The sequence below is a fragment of the Asterias rubens genome, chromosome 16 (genome assembly GCF_902459465.1).
Source record: "Asterias rubens chromosome 16, eAstRub1.3, whole genome shotgun sequence".
NCBI classification, from domain to species: Eukaryota; Metazoa; Echinodermata; class Asteroidea; order Forcipulatida; family Asteriidae; genus Asterias; species Asterias rubens.
The window spans coordinates 2,183,113-2,201,212 of record NC_047077.1 but is presented as its reverse complement, the minus strand read 5'-3'; the positions used below and the strand labels follow the sequence as shown (position 1 = coordinate 2,201,212).

At 40.8% G+C, this 18,100-nt stretch overlaps 1 protein-coding gene and 1 non-coding gene across 2 annotated transcripts; both read left to right on the top strand.

Annotated features, from left to right (window-relative positions):
- The first annotated feature begins 10,597 nt into the window (after nucleotides 1-10,597).
- On the top strand, nucleotides 10,598-17,073 carry LOC117301184 (tripartite motif-containing protein 2-like). Its single transcript, XM_033785088.1, has 2 exons — nucleotides 10,598-10,691; nucleotides 14,772-17,073. The coding sequence occupies exon 2, from the start codon at nucleotides 14,799-14,801 to the stop codon at nucleotides 16,587-16,589; it is 1,791 nt and encodes a 596-aa protein (XP_033640979.1). The 5' UTR covers nucleotides 10,598-10,691; nucleotides 14,772-14,798; the 3' UTR covers nucleotides 16,590-17,073.
- On the top strand, nucleotides 11,377-11,449 carry Trnas-uga. The gene has a single exon. It is a non-coding gene; the product is annotated as a tRNA-Ser (tRNA).
- Nucleotides 17,074-18,100: the final 1,027 nt, after the last annotated feature.

The following is an 18,100-nucleotide window of genomic DNA, read 5'->3' as shown; positions in this document are numbered from 1 at the left end:
GCCCCGGTGTTTCTGGCTGTGGATGCTGTATGCGCTGTAGCACCTAGTAAACACTTATTAGAAGTTGCTAAATAATTGGGTCTCAGAATTCATCACTGCAATAACCTATCTTCTCTGAAATTTTGTATATACTCAGCGCCTTGGTACCTTGTTTGGTAGATACGTGCGCTACATAAGACTTAAACATTATTATTAGCTATTTCCTAGCTCAGCACAGCGAAACAGCTCTTGTTTAAATTAATTAAATTTATTTGTCTGTTTCAGTGAAAGCATTTGTTTGCATAGTTCCTAAAGAACAATTGCAATGAAACTTTCAGTGATGAAAGGTATTGGTCCTATGATGATTCTAAAACAATGATGTCATGTTGACGTCATCACCTGTCACAAGACGTCATCTTAAAGGTAATTAATAATAAAATCCATATCAATTCAGCCACAAGAGACCGTAGGCATTGGGTTGGAATAAATCAGGTCTTCATTTTATTTCATGTGCATGACCTCACATGACCTCTACTTCCGGTCGATACCGGAAGTGCCGTCTTATTAAAAAAGTCAGTGTCTGGCAACGGTGGGCAGTTAAACAAATATAATGATGATGTCACAATATGCAACAGCGCCCTCAAATTCAGTTTACTAATTTGGAAATGGTATAAACGAAACAGCTATGCACAAATGCAATCATGTCTAGTTATTGTTTACACTTTTCTAAAACAATCCCTTGGCTTTGAGAAATTAATTTTATTAACAAGAAAAAAACTTACCTACTGAGCAGTCATCTCCTGTGTAGGCATCGTCACAGTTACAATAAAAGCTACCAATAACCTCATGACACGTTCCTCCATTCATACATGGCTGAGATGAACATACATCTAATGAGTCTACACAAATCAAACAAACATTGGTGATCAAATACTTGTTTTCATGAATAACTTGCAGATCCTGAAACTTACAATTATTTACAAGTAACAATTATACTCAGACTCCAATAAAAACAAACAAGACACAAATTTTTGAATTACTGCCACAGTCTGAAACCAACTGATTTTATTTGTGCCGGATACCGAATTGGGCAAACCGGACACAAGAAAAACAAGCGGGGTACACCTGACCCCTAACCAGGATGCACTTGCACCCGAACCTGGGTTCAATTTGACCCAAAAATACAAAACAAACCAGGATGCACTTGCACCCAAACCTGGGTTCCATTTGACCCAAAAATTAGCTGCATATGTCAGCCACAAACCCAATATAATTTGTGTAGGCCTACACCAGATCAACTTTACTGTGTTTTGTAGAAATTATTAATTTGTTTAATTACACAGAGTACAGGATAGAGTTGCGCTTCCACCGATGAAACCTCAGTCGGAATCATGGCCTCATGAAACTTTCGAACGCCATGGCAACAATACCAAAACCAATTAACAAATCCATTGTGTTTATAATAATTATTACATGTTGTTAAATAAACGCCAAAATCGGGGTAAATGGCTGTCTGAACCCTTCCAATTATGCCACACGCGCCAAGCGCGCCCACCGAGAGAGAGAGAGACGGAGAAGGGAGGGGGAGAGACAACCAAATACCCCCATATATAGGCTACTGGGTCACAACATGCACATCATATCAGGATACCCTCTGCCTACATCATGTTTGAAACAATGAATGCTCGCAAATTACTTCGGAACAATTGATTCCCAAGGGAAGATAAATGCACACCATCATATGAAAAAAGGCTTACCTCAGACCAAATAAATTGGGGGTGATGAACACAAAGAGCCTGCACTGCTTTGCATTGAGACACGCTGCCCAACGATTAATCGTTCGGCGTTTACGTTCCAGCGCCGATTGCGAACGCGCGCCCATGTAAAAAACACGAGGCAGCATATCTGACCAAACAATAGTCGAAGTTGGGTACGCCCAGGCACAATCACGGAGCATCACTGCAATTTGCTGCCGCAGTGCAAACTCATCAATAGTTACGAGGTCATTGGTACCTAAATGAAAAATCAACAAATCTGGGGGAGGTGCCCGTTTTCGGAGGTCATTAAGCAGGTAATCATAATTAGCCATCCCAGCCCCACCTTTGCCTTTCCAATAAACCCGGGCTGGAATCCCGAACGGACCTTCAGCTCGACGCACCAAGGAGTCCCCAACAATCCAAACTGAACCTACGAAATAAAATTAAGTGAAATTGAATCCCGGCCCAAAAATGCATGAAATAACAAACAAGCTAACATGAAAATGGTACCCCCACCCGGACAATCAGCAGCCCGATTGCAGATTGCAAGTAGGGATCGGGCGAATGTAAGACAAAAATGCATTGGAACGCCACCGGCCCATAGCACGGATATTGTCATGAGAGACCCCGAGAGCGGCTGCGGACGATGCAGCACCGATGCGGAACGAGTGCCCCCGAATTTGTTGTCCGCCTAGGCCAGCAAAGAAAACTGCCTTACGTAACACCGAATTGAACTGGTACCGAGTCAATGGACTGCTATCAAAGTGACAGAAAAACGGCCCGGGATACTCGGGACGGATAGCAATAAAATCCAAGAACCCTTGAACGGGGCATAGTGATTTAGAACTAGTAGTGACAAGACGAATGCGCTGTGGAAAACCATGTTGATTATTTTTTGACTGCCGAAAGGTTAAGCCAACAAACTGATCATGTGACCCCGGTTTCGAAAATTGCACATCCCCGAAAACTAGTACGGACTCCTGTACCCGGGAATTGGAAACCACGGCAAACTCGCCTACGCGTAAAAAACCGAAAAAGGCACCCAGGAAAACTGCCTTGAACATGGTACTTTCAAATTGAGACGCGCAAATGTGAGGAAGTGAATCAATTAGCTGCTGAAGAATTGGCAACGAAATTGGCACCCGATTATCCACTAAACCGCAGCCGCGGCGAGAACCCTCAATCAATTTAGAAACAAGAAAATCTTTCGTAGGATCTGACATCCCATGCAACTTATAAAAATAGCCCCCGCCCGAAACATAGTTAGCAATCGTAGCTGGGGCAAGGCCACGCAAGGAAAGCCACGCAACAAAACGACGCACCTCTACCGCCGAAGCAGGCGGCCCTACTGTATCAAGGGATAGTTGCCGAAATCGGCAAAAAGCATTCCACCCCGTAGCATAAGCTTTATGTGAGTTGGGCGCAATGGATGCTGCCAATAGACGGCTCATCTCATCAGCTACCAAGGAAGAGGTAGAGCAGGGAGCGGTGTCATTACAGCGTCTGCCAATGGGGCTGCCACACGAAAACGACTCATCTGGAAACGAGATAAAGCATCCGCAATCTCATTAAATTTCCCAGGGACGTGAACCGCTCGAAATGATATGTTAAACTCGAGGCAGAGCAGGACAAATTGACGCACAACAACCATGATACGCTTACACGGCGAGGATTTCTTATTAATAATGTGCACAACAGCGAAATTGTCGGTGTTAAACACAACTTTCCTGCCGGCAAGTAGCGGGGCCCAACATTTCAATGCAACGAAAAGCGGGAAAAGCTCAAGGAAAGCGATGGATGGAGGCTGCTGCAAAATACATGGGGGCCAATGACCTTGAACCCACTTGCCTTGGAAATATGCCCCAAAACCAACACTAGCAGCGGCATCAGTGAACAATTGCAAAGTATCGTTCGACTGCCAAGCATGGTCTGCAAACACAGAAACCCCGTTAAAATGCGCCAAGAATTCAAGCCAGGCAAGCAAATCCAGCTTGGCCCCTTGTGAAATCCGAACCATGTGATGGGGGCGAGAAATCCCTTGTGTTAATGCAATTAAGCGGCGAAGAAAAGCCCGCCCCGTAGGAATTGCCCTGCAAATAAAATTAAGGGAGCCTACAATTGACTGAACCCCAACGAGGGAAATCTTACGTTTACCCAACAAGCCCCTAATCTGACATACTAAAGCATCAACCTTTTCTTGTGGCACCCTAATTTGACGCGCAACTGAATCAATCACAAGGCCTAAGAACGAAATCGACTGCACTGGGCCAACTGTCTTCTCCTCAGCTAAAGGGACACCAAGCTCAGCGCAAACCGCCTTAAAGGCCTCAAGCAAAACTGAACAAGAGCTTGAAGATGACCCCACGAAAAGGAAGTCATCAAGATAATGGGTTAAAAAGGAGGACCCAGAAAAACGTTTAACTTGAAACTCTAAAAATGAGCTAAATTTCTCAAATAATGAACATGAAATACTACAGCCCATGGGAAGACACTTGTCATAATAAAACATCCCGCCATAAGTAAAACCTAACAATTCATAATCAACTGGGGCAACCGGTAGCAACCTAAACGCCGATTTAATGTCGGCCTTTGCCAACCATGCACCGTGACCCCCCTTGATAGTCAGCTGAACAGCTTTGTCGAATGAAGCATAATGCACTGAACAAAGATCCCTGCTAATTAAAATCATTAATGGATTGACCAGCGGGAAAAGATAAGTGATGGATGAGGCGGAACGTGTTGGGCTCGCGCTTAGGTACTAAGCCAATAGGGGAACATTGCAAGGAAGCCAAAGGACGAGACACAAATGGCCCCGCTATCCTACCTAACGCAATTTCTGTTGCAAGTTTACGCACAACAACCGCGGGCCGAGCCGCAGCAGAAGTGAGGCACACAGAATCGCGCGCCCCCCTAGGGCCAGTATAACCCAACGAAAAACCGTTAGCAAACCCATTACGTAAGACCTCAACATCAGAATCCAAGGGGTAAGAACACAGCCAACAATCCAAAACTGAAAAATTAATTGGCGTTGGAAGAGCGAAAAGACCCAGTACCGGTCCCACTAGCGCCATTGACATTGGCATGATTTAGATTGACTGAGTAATGCTTTTGCATAGCCATTGGATCAGCAAGCTTTTGCGCTGGCAAAGCCGGGAGTTTGTGTGGCCGCGCCGGCGGGGCCGATGCAGCAGTAGCAGGGGAACTAACCCAGCGCGCATGACCCGCCACCCTACAACGAGTTGCACCATGGCCGGGGCGCTGACACTTAGAACAACTATGCAAAAATTTGCAAACACGGAAATGACAGCCTTGCGCGCCGTTGTACGCAAAACAAAGTCCCGTGCGCACCTTGGAAGAGGAGGGTTGAGGAACGGTTAACACATTGCCACTCGAAAATTGACTAGCTGCAGTAACACCCACCGCTGCCACGGTTAGCCAAAGCTCGGTATCAAGCTTGCCCCAAAAGCGCATGGGGTCTGCCTCCCCACGCAAGCGAAATTGTTCATCGTAGCGCTTCCAACCTTGCCCAGGAAATTGAACTGCAGCCATGTGGATAATTTCGCAGTATTTGAGCAGCTCCCCGCAGCGATTGGGGTGTTTCACCAGAAAAATCGCCATAAAGTTGTGAAAAGCGGACTGCCATTCCTCAAATGTGTCCAATTTCTTGCGTGATCCTTCCGGTTTGCGCACAACTAAATTCCCCCCAACAATTGCCAATGACAAGTTAGCAGTAGTATCCCCCGCCTTAGCGAAAACTGAAGCACTAGAATCATTTAGGAGGAGAGACATATCAATGTACATACCCTGCCAAATTTTTTCTTTGAGCGCCATTGACACTTGAAAACCCAAAGGTGTTCCGACGTCAACTTGTGGAAGAACTGGTGGCCTACAAACCTGCCCAAGAACACCGAGGCCTAACCCACTATTATCAGTACAACTATTCCCACCCCTAGGCACATCAATACAACTAGTACTACTAGTAATAATAGGCCTATTAGTATTACCATAACTACTATCATGATTATTAAATGCATGTGAGGTGGAACAAGGGGCCGCAACCTGACCGGAATCACCGGTGTACTCACCACCCGTCGGCAGGGGCCGAGTCCCGGCAGTCGAGTTGCTGAAAACCGGAGGGGCGACCACCGCCTCGCCGGGCTGCAAACCGTTGAACGTGACTGTTTCATCCCTTACAGTAGAAGCATAGGTTGCCCCGGTGTTTGCCGGCGGTATAATAGCCTGATGCTGGATCCCTGGTGGCGAAATTATTGGCGGCGGGCCTTGACTTGATAGCGGTCGAGGGGAAGACGAAGCCGTGCCGGTATTGAGAGTGATCAAGGCCGGCTGTGCAGATGATGCCCTCACCTTAGCCTTCCGTTTCCCTTGGCCTTTCTTATTCACAGCCGCCGACTGCATCGTGGAACGTCTGTCCATTGGATAGGCGCCTTCCTCATCGACATCGTCAAACCGAGCCGGACGCCGTCTAACTCGAGGCATGATTTCCGTATGCTGGCCAAAGTTGTTATCCCAAATAACTGGAAAAATTTCTATTCCGTATTAAATACTCCTTCTGGAGCGAAAATATTATGAACAATCTCCTGCACTGCTTGCAAGCTTTATCCCAAAACGAAACTGGAAAAATTGACCTTGAAAGCTAAATCAAAGACTAAAATTCCTTCATCAAAAAATTATTCATATCTTACCACATTGAAAGACTGTGACGAAGTGACAGATAAAATAATAAGCCCGCCAAAACAAAAAAATCCTGATGGGGGGAATCACCATGATTGGTTAAAACAAAAGTAAATGTAATACACTGATTTGCTACATTGTTAAATTGCAACACAGCATGACCCAGAAACCCAGCAAGTGATTTTTTGCAAACTATGCCATGGATGCACAGGGAAAAAACAATTAAATATTGCTTGTAAGAAAAACGCTGTGGGTATGCCCGGAACAGACTGTGTACAATGAAGGTTACGCTGAGTATAAGGCCTTTTATCCTTAGGGTGATAAAAGGAATTGTCTGTACCAAAATGTACATAAAAAAACCATTCCCTAATACAAAGACCTTCCCCCAGTTGTTGCACAAACAAGGATCAAAACATTACCAGAAATTTGTGAACTGTACCTCTGCGCATGCGCCGACTTCCCTCAAGCATCCCCATTGGGTTTACACAAGTGTGTACAAACGACCGTATGATCGCTTTAGACGCTGAAACTACAAAGTGCAACTAGCCTATGTGAAAGACAGATGTTTCATGAAGTTCCTTTGAAATTTTTGGGAAAATCGGAGGGAAAAACTAATTGTACATCATGTGTTTGAAATTTTACGAGCGTATTTCAATGCAACTACAGTAAAACCAGGCCTAGAACAAAGCAAAACATGAAATTACACTTTTTAAAGTAAACAAAGCCATATCAACGACCGTTTGGGGTTGTTGTTGCAATAAGCGAAGTTGAGGCCAATATTGTAAATTAAATTCACAGGATATTTTTTTTTGATTTAAAGAAACTTCATCATTGTACATCGGGGTGTTGAAAATTGGCTATATTCTCAAAGGTAAAGTTCTAGAGCTCTTCTGTTTTAGACCCCAAAGTGCATCAAAGCGCCATGTTAACCGTTCGGCAGCAACAACCCTCAATACTAAAAAACATGTAACTCATGTAACATGTAAAACATGAGGTTTACACATGCTAGTAGATAGAGCGCAATCTGAATCTTACGTTGGTCTAAAAATATAATGGTCACCATTGAAAAAAAATCGACTTACAAAGGTTCAAAGGTCAGACATCATATCCCACATTCACTAGCAACGCGCTTTATCCCGACATGTCTCTGTGTGTGTATGGCAGTATCTAATGTACAATGTATTTCACGCACAATGTACACACACCAATGTCGACGACGAATGTCCTAGCTTTTTGCAACGTTACTGGTTTTTTTACACACGGAATAACATGAATTGAAAGGAGATGAGATTAAAATATAGGTAACGAAGACATCCCTATAGCATTGGATTTATTTCAAAGGTACAATTGAACGGTTTCAATAACTTTTTGAACATTAAATTAGGGTGGATGAAAGTTTATAAAAGTTTGTTGTGCCATTGTGGGCGCCGCCATTTCTTCTCATTGATTCGCTAAGCCCTGCACGTGACCAAATACGCAGCGCCCTTTATCGGATGGTCCAGTTCACAAATTTCTGGTAATGAGAGCTGCCTCCATTGTTTTTTAATTTTATTCTGTTCAAGGGAGGCAAGTTCAAAATGCTAGTATACATGTACCATGGCAGGTTATTGGCACCGGACACTATTGCTCAAAGTATTTGTTGGCATAAAAACTTCCTAGGAAACAAGCAATGAAAAGCTGCTGATAGTATAACATCAGAACATTGTGAGAACTGGCACCCTCTGAAGTAACATAATTTTTGAGAAAGAAGTTATTTCTTACTAAACTATTTGCATTGAGTTCCAGACCTCAGTCGAGTTCTCAAATTCAAGCATCTGAAAGTGAGATGACTGGTCTTTGACAATAACCTAAGGTGTCCAGTGCCTTTAAGGCCAAGGTTTTCACTTAATAACAGTGAGACAAATCATAAGTTCTCAAAGAGAACCAAAACTCACAAAGATAATTGTTTGATGTTTGTTATCTTTAAATCAAGTAAGGGTTTCATTGTGACAAAAACTTCCTCAACTTTGAGAATCTTTTGGAAAGCTCAAAAAAATAATACTGTGCAGAGACCCCAGTAAAGTTTTGTTTAAACCAGTGCTACGGCAGCATGGGTTTAAGGTAAGGGCTGGGTCTAAGGCTAGGGTTAGAGTTTGGGGTTAGAATATTGGGAAAAAGGGTATGTTTATATTAATTTCCATGTACCGTAATGTGGCGATTGCAAGTTCCATGAGTTGTGGAAGCATTGAGACTAAAGAGAGGTGGTGAAAATTCATACATAATGAATTGTGGAAAAGGTGGTTCACTTATTGCAGGGGTATTGAAACCTTCCAGTATGTAGGATGTAAATCAACTGATGCAGTCACGCAGTATGCAATGTATGTTCTAAACTGGACACTGGACATTTATGATGCCATTTGCAACCCCCCCCCCCCCCCCCTTTTAAAGCCTTTCCACATGGACCATCCTTTTATTGGCTGCATCTCAACTTTTTTGTTACATTCAGCTGCTGTTTTTTTCATACCATTATTTGGCCATTGTTTTTAATTTGTAATTTACTCATCAATGACCCCCTTGATCCATTCCCACTTTGTCAGTCGTGGATTGATTAAGATAAATCCCAAAAGAACCACTTACCCTTTCATGGAATGGAGCTCCAAGAGATCACAGTGCCATCCATCTTGTGAACAACCAACATGCAGACTCTATTATCATGAAGAGTGAAGCTGCTGGCTCCCCCATTTCCACTGGTTCATCTGGTTCATCCAAAGCAAGTTCAATTGCTGCAATGGACAAAAAACAAAAACAATTGTTTTAAACTTGTCCAAGGTAAAGATTCACATGTACAGAGATAGATGAGCCTTTAAAGTCACCTGGAAATACAAATTTTCTTCTTTCAAACATACGTAAGAGTATATGCTTATGAACCATAAAACAATTTTTTTAGTAATTGTTTGTCACGATTTTTATGTTTAAAAAATATATAAAGTTGTTTGGGGGGCTGACTCTGCCTACCCCTTTTGTGACGTCAATCGAGGCAGACTTTGCCTGCAATGCGTATAGTAAACACACGTGCAAAGTACATGTACGGTCCAGGTCGTGAGTTTGTGCGTTTCAAATAAGTGATTTTCTGCATTCAGCAGCAATACTCCTGGTCGGCATTGCCGGAAAAATGCACAAAAAAAAATGTTTTTGTAACGTACAAACTCACGACTTGGACCGTACATATACTTTGCAAGTATTTTTACTCTACGGAGTGCAGGCAAAGTCTGCCTCGATTGACGTCACGAACAGCGCCCTCTCGGGTCAGGGCCTATTCTTAAATTTGTAAATAACATAAGAACTAATTTTTTTAAACCTTAGTTAACTATTTATTCACATTCCACTCATCGAAACACATATATTAGTGATAAAAGCTTTATTTTAAAAAAATACCACTTCCAGGTGACTTTAATAAGCACAGTATGGCTCAGCACGCTTTCACACTTGCTTTGCTAAGAACAACTTGCATCAACCTGGCCCACTAATCAACAGTCACAGGTCATTCATTCTACAACTTATGAGGAGCTAAAAATCTACATGGAAAACAGTTACTGTCATCTTGAGAAAAAAAACAAAAACCAAAACATGGATTTCTAAAGATACGGAGTGTAACTGTAGAGTTAGGTCTAGCAAAGAGTGGGAGTCAACTTTGGGGATAAGATTAGGGCATAAAGGGCTTGGTCTGGGCCTCTAAGAGCTGCATGGACAACAGTTTTTTTATTTTTTATTTTAATAATCCCCCAAAACTGGGGATACAAATTATGGTAATCAGTTTGGCACCCCAATTTAGGCCTATTTAGTGTTTGTTTGGTTGTCCGCTGTTTAGAAAATCTTCCCACTAAGGGAACTCCGCAAACTCCCACACAAGAATACACGTAAATTCTAAGCTGGAAACAGCCAATCTCTTTCACAATACAAACATACACATTCCCAGTTTTATATGAACCGGTCAAAGGTTATTGTCAAGTCAATGTGTAATGCAGTATGACAATACTGTACAGTAAATGATAATACATCACACAGCATAGTGTACAACACAAAAGCTAAATATAGACACGGGACATCCTACATACGAGAAATACATAGGGCTTGGTGTGGCATCGTTAAACGATATACAGAAAGCAACCATTCAGTGTGTTGTGCCAACGTCTAACAGATCAATGTTGGAATTTACTCTCCAACTACAAGATTTGATGTTTCATGCCAGTTGATGTTCATGCCATGTTCTTTCATTAAAAACCAGTAAGTTATAAATGTGTTGTATTTTGTCAAAATAAGGGTTTATATTGTAAAATGCTTTAGATATAATTTCTTTCACAGCAATAATTTAGTGGGTATGAACAACCAAATATAAAAACTTAGAGACTCCATCCAAGTAGTGGCCTGTTGCTTTTTAAAACAAGTTGTACAGACAAGTACTGCATCTTAGATGAAACAGCAAAAAACCCTCAAACACCACAGCATGACTTGTACAGCCGATATTGTGCAGCATCTCAATGTACAAACAAGACAAAAACCTTGAGATAGTGGCTTTAAATGAATACAGAGATGATGTACTATTGATATACAATGACAATAGAAACACAGCTTTGATGGATTTTATTAACTTGAAGTATGATGTTAAGTCTGCACCCAACTTGTTTAGGAGTATTCTTTCACTTGGAGAGCTGCATAATATCATTTTCAAATAAGTCTGTGAAGGGAAACGTACATAATAATTATTGCATATGACATGGAAATATTCATTTACTTATAAAGGAAATTTTTGTGTTTCAACACAATATATTATGGTACACGATAAGTCCAAGACACTGCCCTAGAATTGCAAGGGTCGTGGGTTTGAATCCCACCCCAGTACATACCTGTGATATCGTTGCGGTACTTGCTGCCAAAACATAGGATTCGAACTGCCTCTAGCTACAGGGCAACCTGGGTAGTCTAGTTGGTATGACACTGCTCTTGAAATGCAAGGGTCGTGGGTTCGAATCCCACCCAAGTAACATGCCTGTGATATTGTTTCACATGACTCAGGAAAGTACTGAGTATACAGTGCTAACACACATATTTGTGTATGGGTGAAAACCAAAACTAAGTTAATGTGTATACTTTAGAGTATACAGGTAGTTATAATGTAGGTAATTGATAGTTGTCATGTAGGTACAGAGACGATTGATATAGGCTTGAAACAATGGTTAAAAAACTACAGTATACTTTGCCTCATTGTTCAAACATTTTTTTTTTTAACGCACTGGTTTCCATGATGACCTAATGATCTCAACCAAGGATCTAGTTTACAATTCTGAACCCATCAATCTTAAATTTGTACCCTGGACTTGTTTGCATTGTTTAAACGGAGAGAAGTCCAACGTTAAAGCCTCATACAATATCCCAAAAACTGTTAAGCAGAAAATGCTGCTTTGCAAATTTCTTGGCTGAGCAAAAAATGAGTGGGGCACGTGTTGCAACAGTATAAACGTATGATGGAATGTTGACGGGTAACTGACTTACTTATGTTTAAGGAGAATAGGAATACAGTACAAATTATGCTAAGGAATCAAAATTACTGTTCAGCCAATGCAGCTCATCAAACCTCATTGCTGAGTTTGAATTGACTGGGGCACCGGTGGCAATTAGAAGCTTAATGAACTGTAGGCTGGTAAACAGTTTCTGCTAAGCAGGATTTTTCTGTGTTTAGCAAAGTTGTATGTTAAGGTTTTTAGAAATTGGGCCCTAGGCTACACCAGACAACTACATGTATGCTAGCATTACAAAATACTCAGTCTGATAACAGTTTTGTTACAGTAAAGAGAAACTTATCCATTGAATGCAAAATTGTTGTCCTCTGCTCAATTTGACACAAGGGTGTCCCAAGTCTCATTGAGTTATTCTCCCTTCAAATATAAACACCTTTTCACCCATGTTAATTTCCAAAGGTTCCAGCATCAACCTTAAACAAATGTCCCTACAACTCTTGGTTAAGACATGGAGGAAGGAAGAGAAGGAGTATGAACGACCCGCCAACCGCAGAGTAACAAAAGAAACGCTGCACGACCGATTAACTAGACGGATTAGATCTCTTTGTACAGAAGGCTTGGTACCGCCATTCTGCACTGTTGCCTGCATGTAAAGTTTAATCATTGGAGAAAAGAATTGCAGAAATACACAGTTTTCGCTTGCGCAGTGTGTTTTCTTTGTCTTTCATGGATGCGCACATGGTAGAAACGATTGCGTTGTTTTTCACGGTTCTTTTGGTTTTTTTCACATGAAAATTGGAGTTGTAGAAGGTGAGTTGTGATTGACTTCTTCATTTACCGTTTGTGGTGTTTTCATAGAAATATCATAGCATATTTTTACATTTTTGGAAAATTTGGGTATAAGCACACGAGGGTGGTTGGTATTCAATTGTGTTTCAATTTGGTGACCACGAAAGGCCAAAAATTTTATCAGGTCTCGAAAAACTAGTTTTTTCTGTATTATATCCAGACGACATACAACTCCATAGTTGCGCGAAGAACCAAGTGCGCACGCGCAAACTCACACACACCAGGTCGCCCATTGTTTGTGTAAGGTATGTGGGTGATTACGAGGCCTCGTTAAGCGACCGCGGTACCACGGGTTCGACTTTTGAAGTCCCTTCGTTCGAACTCCTTCTCTTCCTTCCTCCATGGTTAAGAGTACTATTTTTTTCAGGTCATTCAAAAACAACCCATGTCAACAACCCCAAGCTATAATATCCAGGCCAAAATGCTTTGGGCCACCCATTCACAAAATTACAATAAACATTCTCTGTCCACTTCCCCCATGTCAATGTTCCTTTCTTGCTGAGACTGGCAAGGAGAGCCAACATTGAATAGGGGCATGAGGACCGTGGTTTGGGGGCCCAAAGAGATTTGGCCGGGATTGGAGGTCACAAATGGTCCAAATTTTACACTGTACCCTTTTTATTTTCGCTCTCAAATCTGTCTAGTATAAGTATCAGATTCTTTAGGGTCTACAAATATTCATGAGGCAGTTATTCTGTTGTCCATCTATTTGGGGAGAGGGGGGGGGGGGAGTAAGTGCACCCTTCATGGAAGGAAAAAAAGTAGCACTCTCTATATTTAACGAAATACAATATATTTTCATGGATCATTTTTCTTTTGGTGCATGCTATATTTGCAATCAAATTGGCCCAGTAATTTTTTCCCTGTCTGTCACCCTCTCCTGTGGACCAATTTGTACCCGACTCCTCCTGGCATATCCCTGCATCCAAATTAAAAAAGATTATTGGATTTTTGTGCACAGAGCTGTCAAATAGAAATCACAACTTATAACTGGTCAATTGACCCAAGACTCGTACATGTACCCAACCTGAACAAGTTTTGCACCATCGGATGGCGATTTTATAGGGCTTTCATCTTGTACAAATTTTAAAGTCACCTGGAAGTGGTATTTTGTCAAAATAAAGCCTTTGTCACTAAAATATGTGTTTTGATGAGTAGAATATGAATAAACATATAACTAAGGTTCTAAAAACGTAGTTTCCATTTTATAAACAAATTTAAAAGTAGGCCCGACCCGAGGGGGCGCTGTTCGTGACGTCAATCGAGGCGCGATATTTGAAGCTTGACAGCTCGAAGTGTTTGCTGCACAGCACTGGAAAAGGCGTCAGGCCAGACCCCATTTTTAGTTGTTTTGATGCCTCCAGCAGCAATACACCAGCAGCAATACACCTGGTCGACATTGCCAGAAAAATGCAAGAAATAAACCTTTTTTTGAAACTTAAAAACTCACGACTAGGACTTGCATGTACTTGCACGTACGTGTGTTCGATGTTCGATCGAGGCAAAGTCTACCTCGATTGACGTCACAAAAGGGGTAGGTGGAGTAACCCCCAAACAACTTTATCTATTTTTTAAACATACAAATCGTTACAAACAATTACTCAAAATTTTTTTTTATTGTTCATTAACACATACTCTAATGTTTGAAGAAGAAAAGAATTCTATTTCCAGGTGACTTTAATATTATTACAATTCTCTAGGCGGGGCCAGCAGACAGGAAGTGGACCTACTACCCCTCCAAAATGTATCCACTTGGTGTATGCGTAGGGGCCATACACACAGTGCGTGTGACACAATAGAAAAGCCTACTTGATTGGTCGTCGTAGAAAACAAAACAAAAAAACAATGCGATATGCAATCCTTAAATCTAAAAAATCGTTAACTTTATGCCCAGGATTGTAATATGTTCAAGAAATCAAGTATTGCATTGATGAGGAAAGTACTGGGATATGTAGAAGGATCTCATCTAATTGAGTCAATTTCTTCTTTTACTTCACAGATCATCATTGAAGCAACTTCCAACAAAATGGCATCCAATATAACAGCTCAGTCAGTGCTAGCAGAGATAAGTCAGGATCATCTTGAATGTCCAATTTGCAGTGGACGCTTCAAGCAACCCAAACTACTGGAGTGTTCTCATTCATTTTGTCTTGAATGCCTTCAACAACTCAGACAGAATAGTCCAAGTACTACAAGGCTTTCATGTCCAGTGTGTAGACAAGAAACTCTAATAAATGAAAATGGCATTGATGATCTCAAAACCAATTTAATAGTCCTTTCATTGATAGAAGCTATTGAAACACAGGAAAACGAACTGACACAACAACAAAGAAAACCATTACACAGTCAGGAGTTTGTTTCCAAGTGTAGCAAGCATACTGGCAAGGATCTTATCATGTATTGTGAAACATGCAATAATCTGATATGTACAACTTGCATTGCTAAAGACCACAGAATGCACCCTGTAATAGAACTTAATGAAGCTTCAGACAAAAGTAAACAACATGCCACAGAACTTCTAGAAGAAGTAAGACAGAGTATCACAACCTTCAACATTGCTATTCAAGAAATAGACATGTCCCATAAGACATTAAACTCTATGTTTGCTGCTACCAAAGAGAAAATCACAAAGAAGGCTGATGAGAAGATTGCCAAGGTGGCTGCCAGGATCAGAGAGGAGAAGCAGAAACTGATGCAAGAGGCAGAACAGATTTATAAAGACAGAGTCAAGACAATGAAAACTGCACGAGCTACAAACAGCAAAGAGAAAAACAAAGCAAAGCTCAAGCAGGATGAGGTAATTCAACTCATGGATCAACGGATCAAGATTGTACATCACATAGAACAACTCTTGCAAAACCTCAAAGAATACAGAGAGAAGAAATCAACAAAAATACCTAATGGGTTGGCTTATATGGACTTTAAAGAAGGCCAGAACTCACTAGGGAGACTGGTACTGAAATATGAACAACAAGTAGAATCAGCAACTTCTGCTCAGGCTAGAAAGCCAACATCACTATCAAGGAAACACTTAAATCAAAATAAATGGACATTAAAAACAGAAATTTCTAAATACAAGAACAAAAACCAAAAGATGGTGAGGATGCGTGCAAGAGATGTTGCTGCATACTCTAATAGTGATATTGTTGTTCTAGATCAATACCGTAGCTTGATTATAATACCAGCAGAGAGCAACCCTCAATCCTATGTTGTCTCACAAGAACTATCAATCCAAGGACTTACAGGACCAAGCAGAGTGACTGTGAATAAGAATGATGAGCTCATTGTTCTAGATGATGAAACAGTCAAGATCTTCAACAGCAATTATAAGCTCCTCCATCAGGTCAATCTAGGCAGTAGACCATCATGTATTGCAGTGGATGACCACAATCTGATAACAGTGGGTTATGAAGACAAGGCAGAGATCTCTCTACACAAACCAGATGGATCCCTCATAAGAACACTGCCTGCTCCAGGGATTCGTGGATTCTTGACTACCTACAAACAGCGACTCATCTACACCAACTGGGGTGGGAGGAAGTTAGTATCAGTAACCTACAAGGGTAATACGGTATTCTCAGTAGATTTCAATCAGTCTGGGTTGCTTAGTGGTGTGTGTAACTGTGAAGAGGATGGAAGCATCTATGTTGCTGTAGTAGAAGGACTATTCTCATCAATCCAACATTACAGTCCTGATGGCAAGCACATTGGATGTATCATCAATGATTGTGATGATCACTATGGTCTCACATTCACACCAGCTGGTGATCTGGTTGCGGCTACATCCAACTCAGTTCATATCTATCAGCATGAATAAAGAACATCAACGAACATTATGCTGGACCACAATCACAATAACTTTCGAGCTGAGATAAACATTTCGACAACACATAAATTACAACTGTCACCATTAGATGATCAGTTGTATCGTTTATAAATAATAGTCAGTTCTGTGGTTTATCAGTTTACATAGTATATAATTATAAAAGTTCAATCAAATTTAAATCCTTTGAGGTTTTGTTGTGGGATTTCTGTGACTTAACAACCCCTCTAGCAACAGTAATACTCATCAAAACTTTAGTGAGAGGCATACGTTGGTAATCATTTATAAAATTATTGGTACTATAAACTTTCAGCTAGTAGTAAAGCAGATTTTGATTCTATGAAGCATTTTGAGAAGTTATGTGGTCAAGAAAAATATGTCAGTATTTAAACACCTACCTGCTCGGAATGTTTTCAACAGAAATGGTATTGTAACTTGTTTATAACGCACTTGTTCACCATTTTAATGTAATTTTGATATGTGTACACTTCTTAATTTTTCGTAACTATCAATTAAAAAATCAGGCCCCAACTAAAAACACTTCTGCCATTGAGAGTGCGCGTCGAAGGACAATGCCACTGACGTCATTTGTGGGAGTTTGCTTTGTTATACCTCCATGCTGTAACAAAGCGGCTTTACAAATTGAAGCTCCCAAATATAACAATCTGTGATTGATTATGTAACAGGGCTTTTCGCAAATCTCTCGGAAAAGCGCTGGACAAGGGCATTCGGAATGATTGTTTTTTTACACAATTGAAATTTCTATTTATAATAATATGACTCGATTTCCTTATTTATTGAAAAGATTTGAAGTGAAATTCAGCAAAGTTCACGACTTGACATTTTCGTTCAAGCAGGTCTTTAAGTTTGGATTTGAGAAGAGTTACTGACAGTAACGGTTTTCAGATTATGTGTTCCGAATATGGATTATTCATCCTGTCTGGACATAATCACTCTGAATTTAGGGTGATGTCTCATAAACAGGAACACTCATTGAAATGAAATGTTCTAAGATTAAATGTAGTTTTCTTGTATATATATCTATAGTTAAGCGAGATGTCTCTCTGCTACAGTGACTTTGTTACCAAAAGAGTAACAGAGTGACCTAATTGACTTAGTTAATAATAATCATAACAACCGTATTTATAGAGCGCCTTTTCCAAAGAAAATTATTACCAATTTATCTCCAGTAACCATAGATTTTGTTCATTATATTTAATATTTTTTACTTTGGAATACATGTCCGGGCATTGGTGTTTGAAGCTTTGCATGGTGTGGAGAATAAGAGTGCCTAAAAATAAAAATATGGATAGTAAAATTGCCGGTACAACCATGAGTAAAATATCTTTTAAAGGAGTGGTGGCTCCGAAAAGAGTCGGTTTGGTTTCTATGCGTTTCAAATACTATACTCTGCAGGCTTCAGGAGAAACATTCCTCATTCTCATGAAGATGAGCAGAGTATACTGTTTGAAATATCAAGACCAAACCAGCTCTTTTCAGAGCCA

Excerpts from the sequence above, each read along its gene's own strand:
- LOC117301184 (XM_033785088.1), top strand. The coding sequence starts at position 14,799 with ATGGCATCCAATATAACAGCTCAGTCAGTGCTAGCAGAGATAAGTCAG.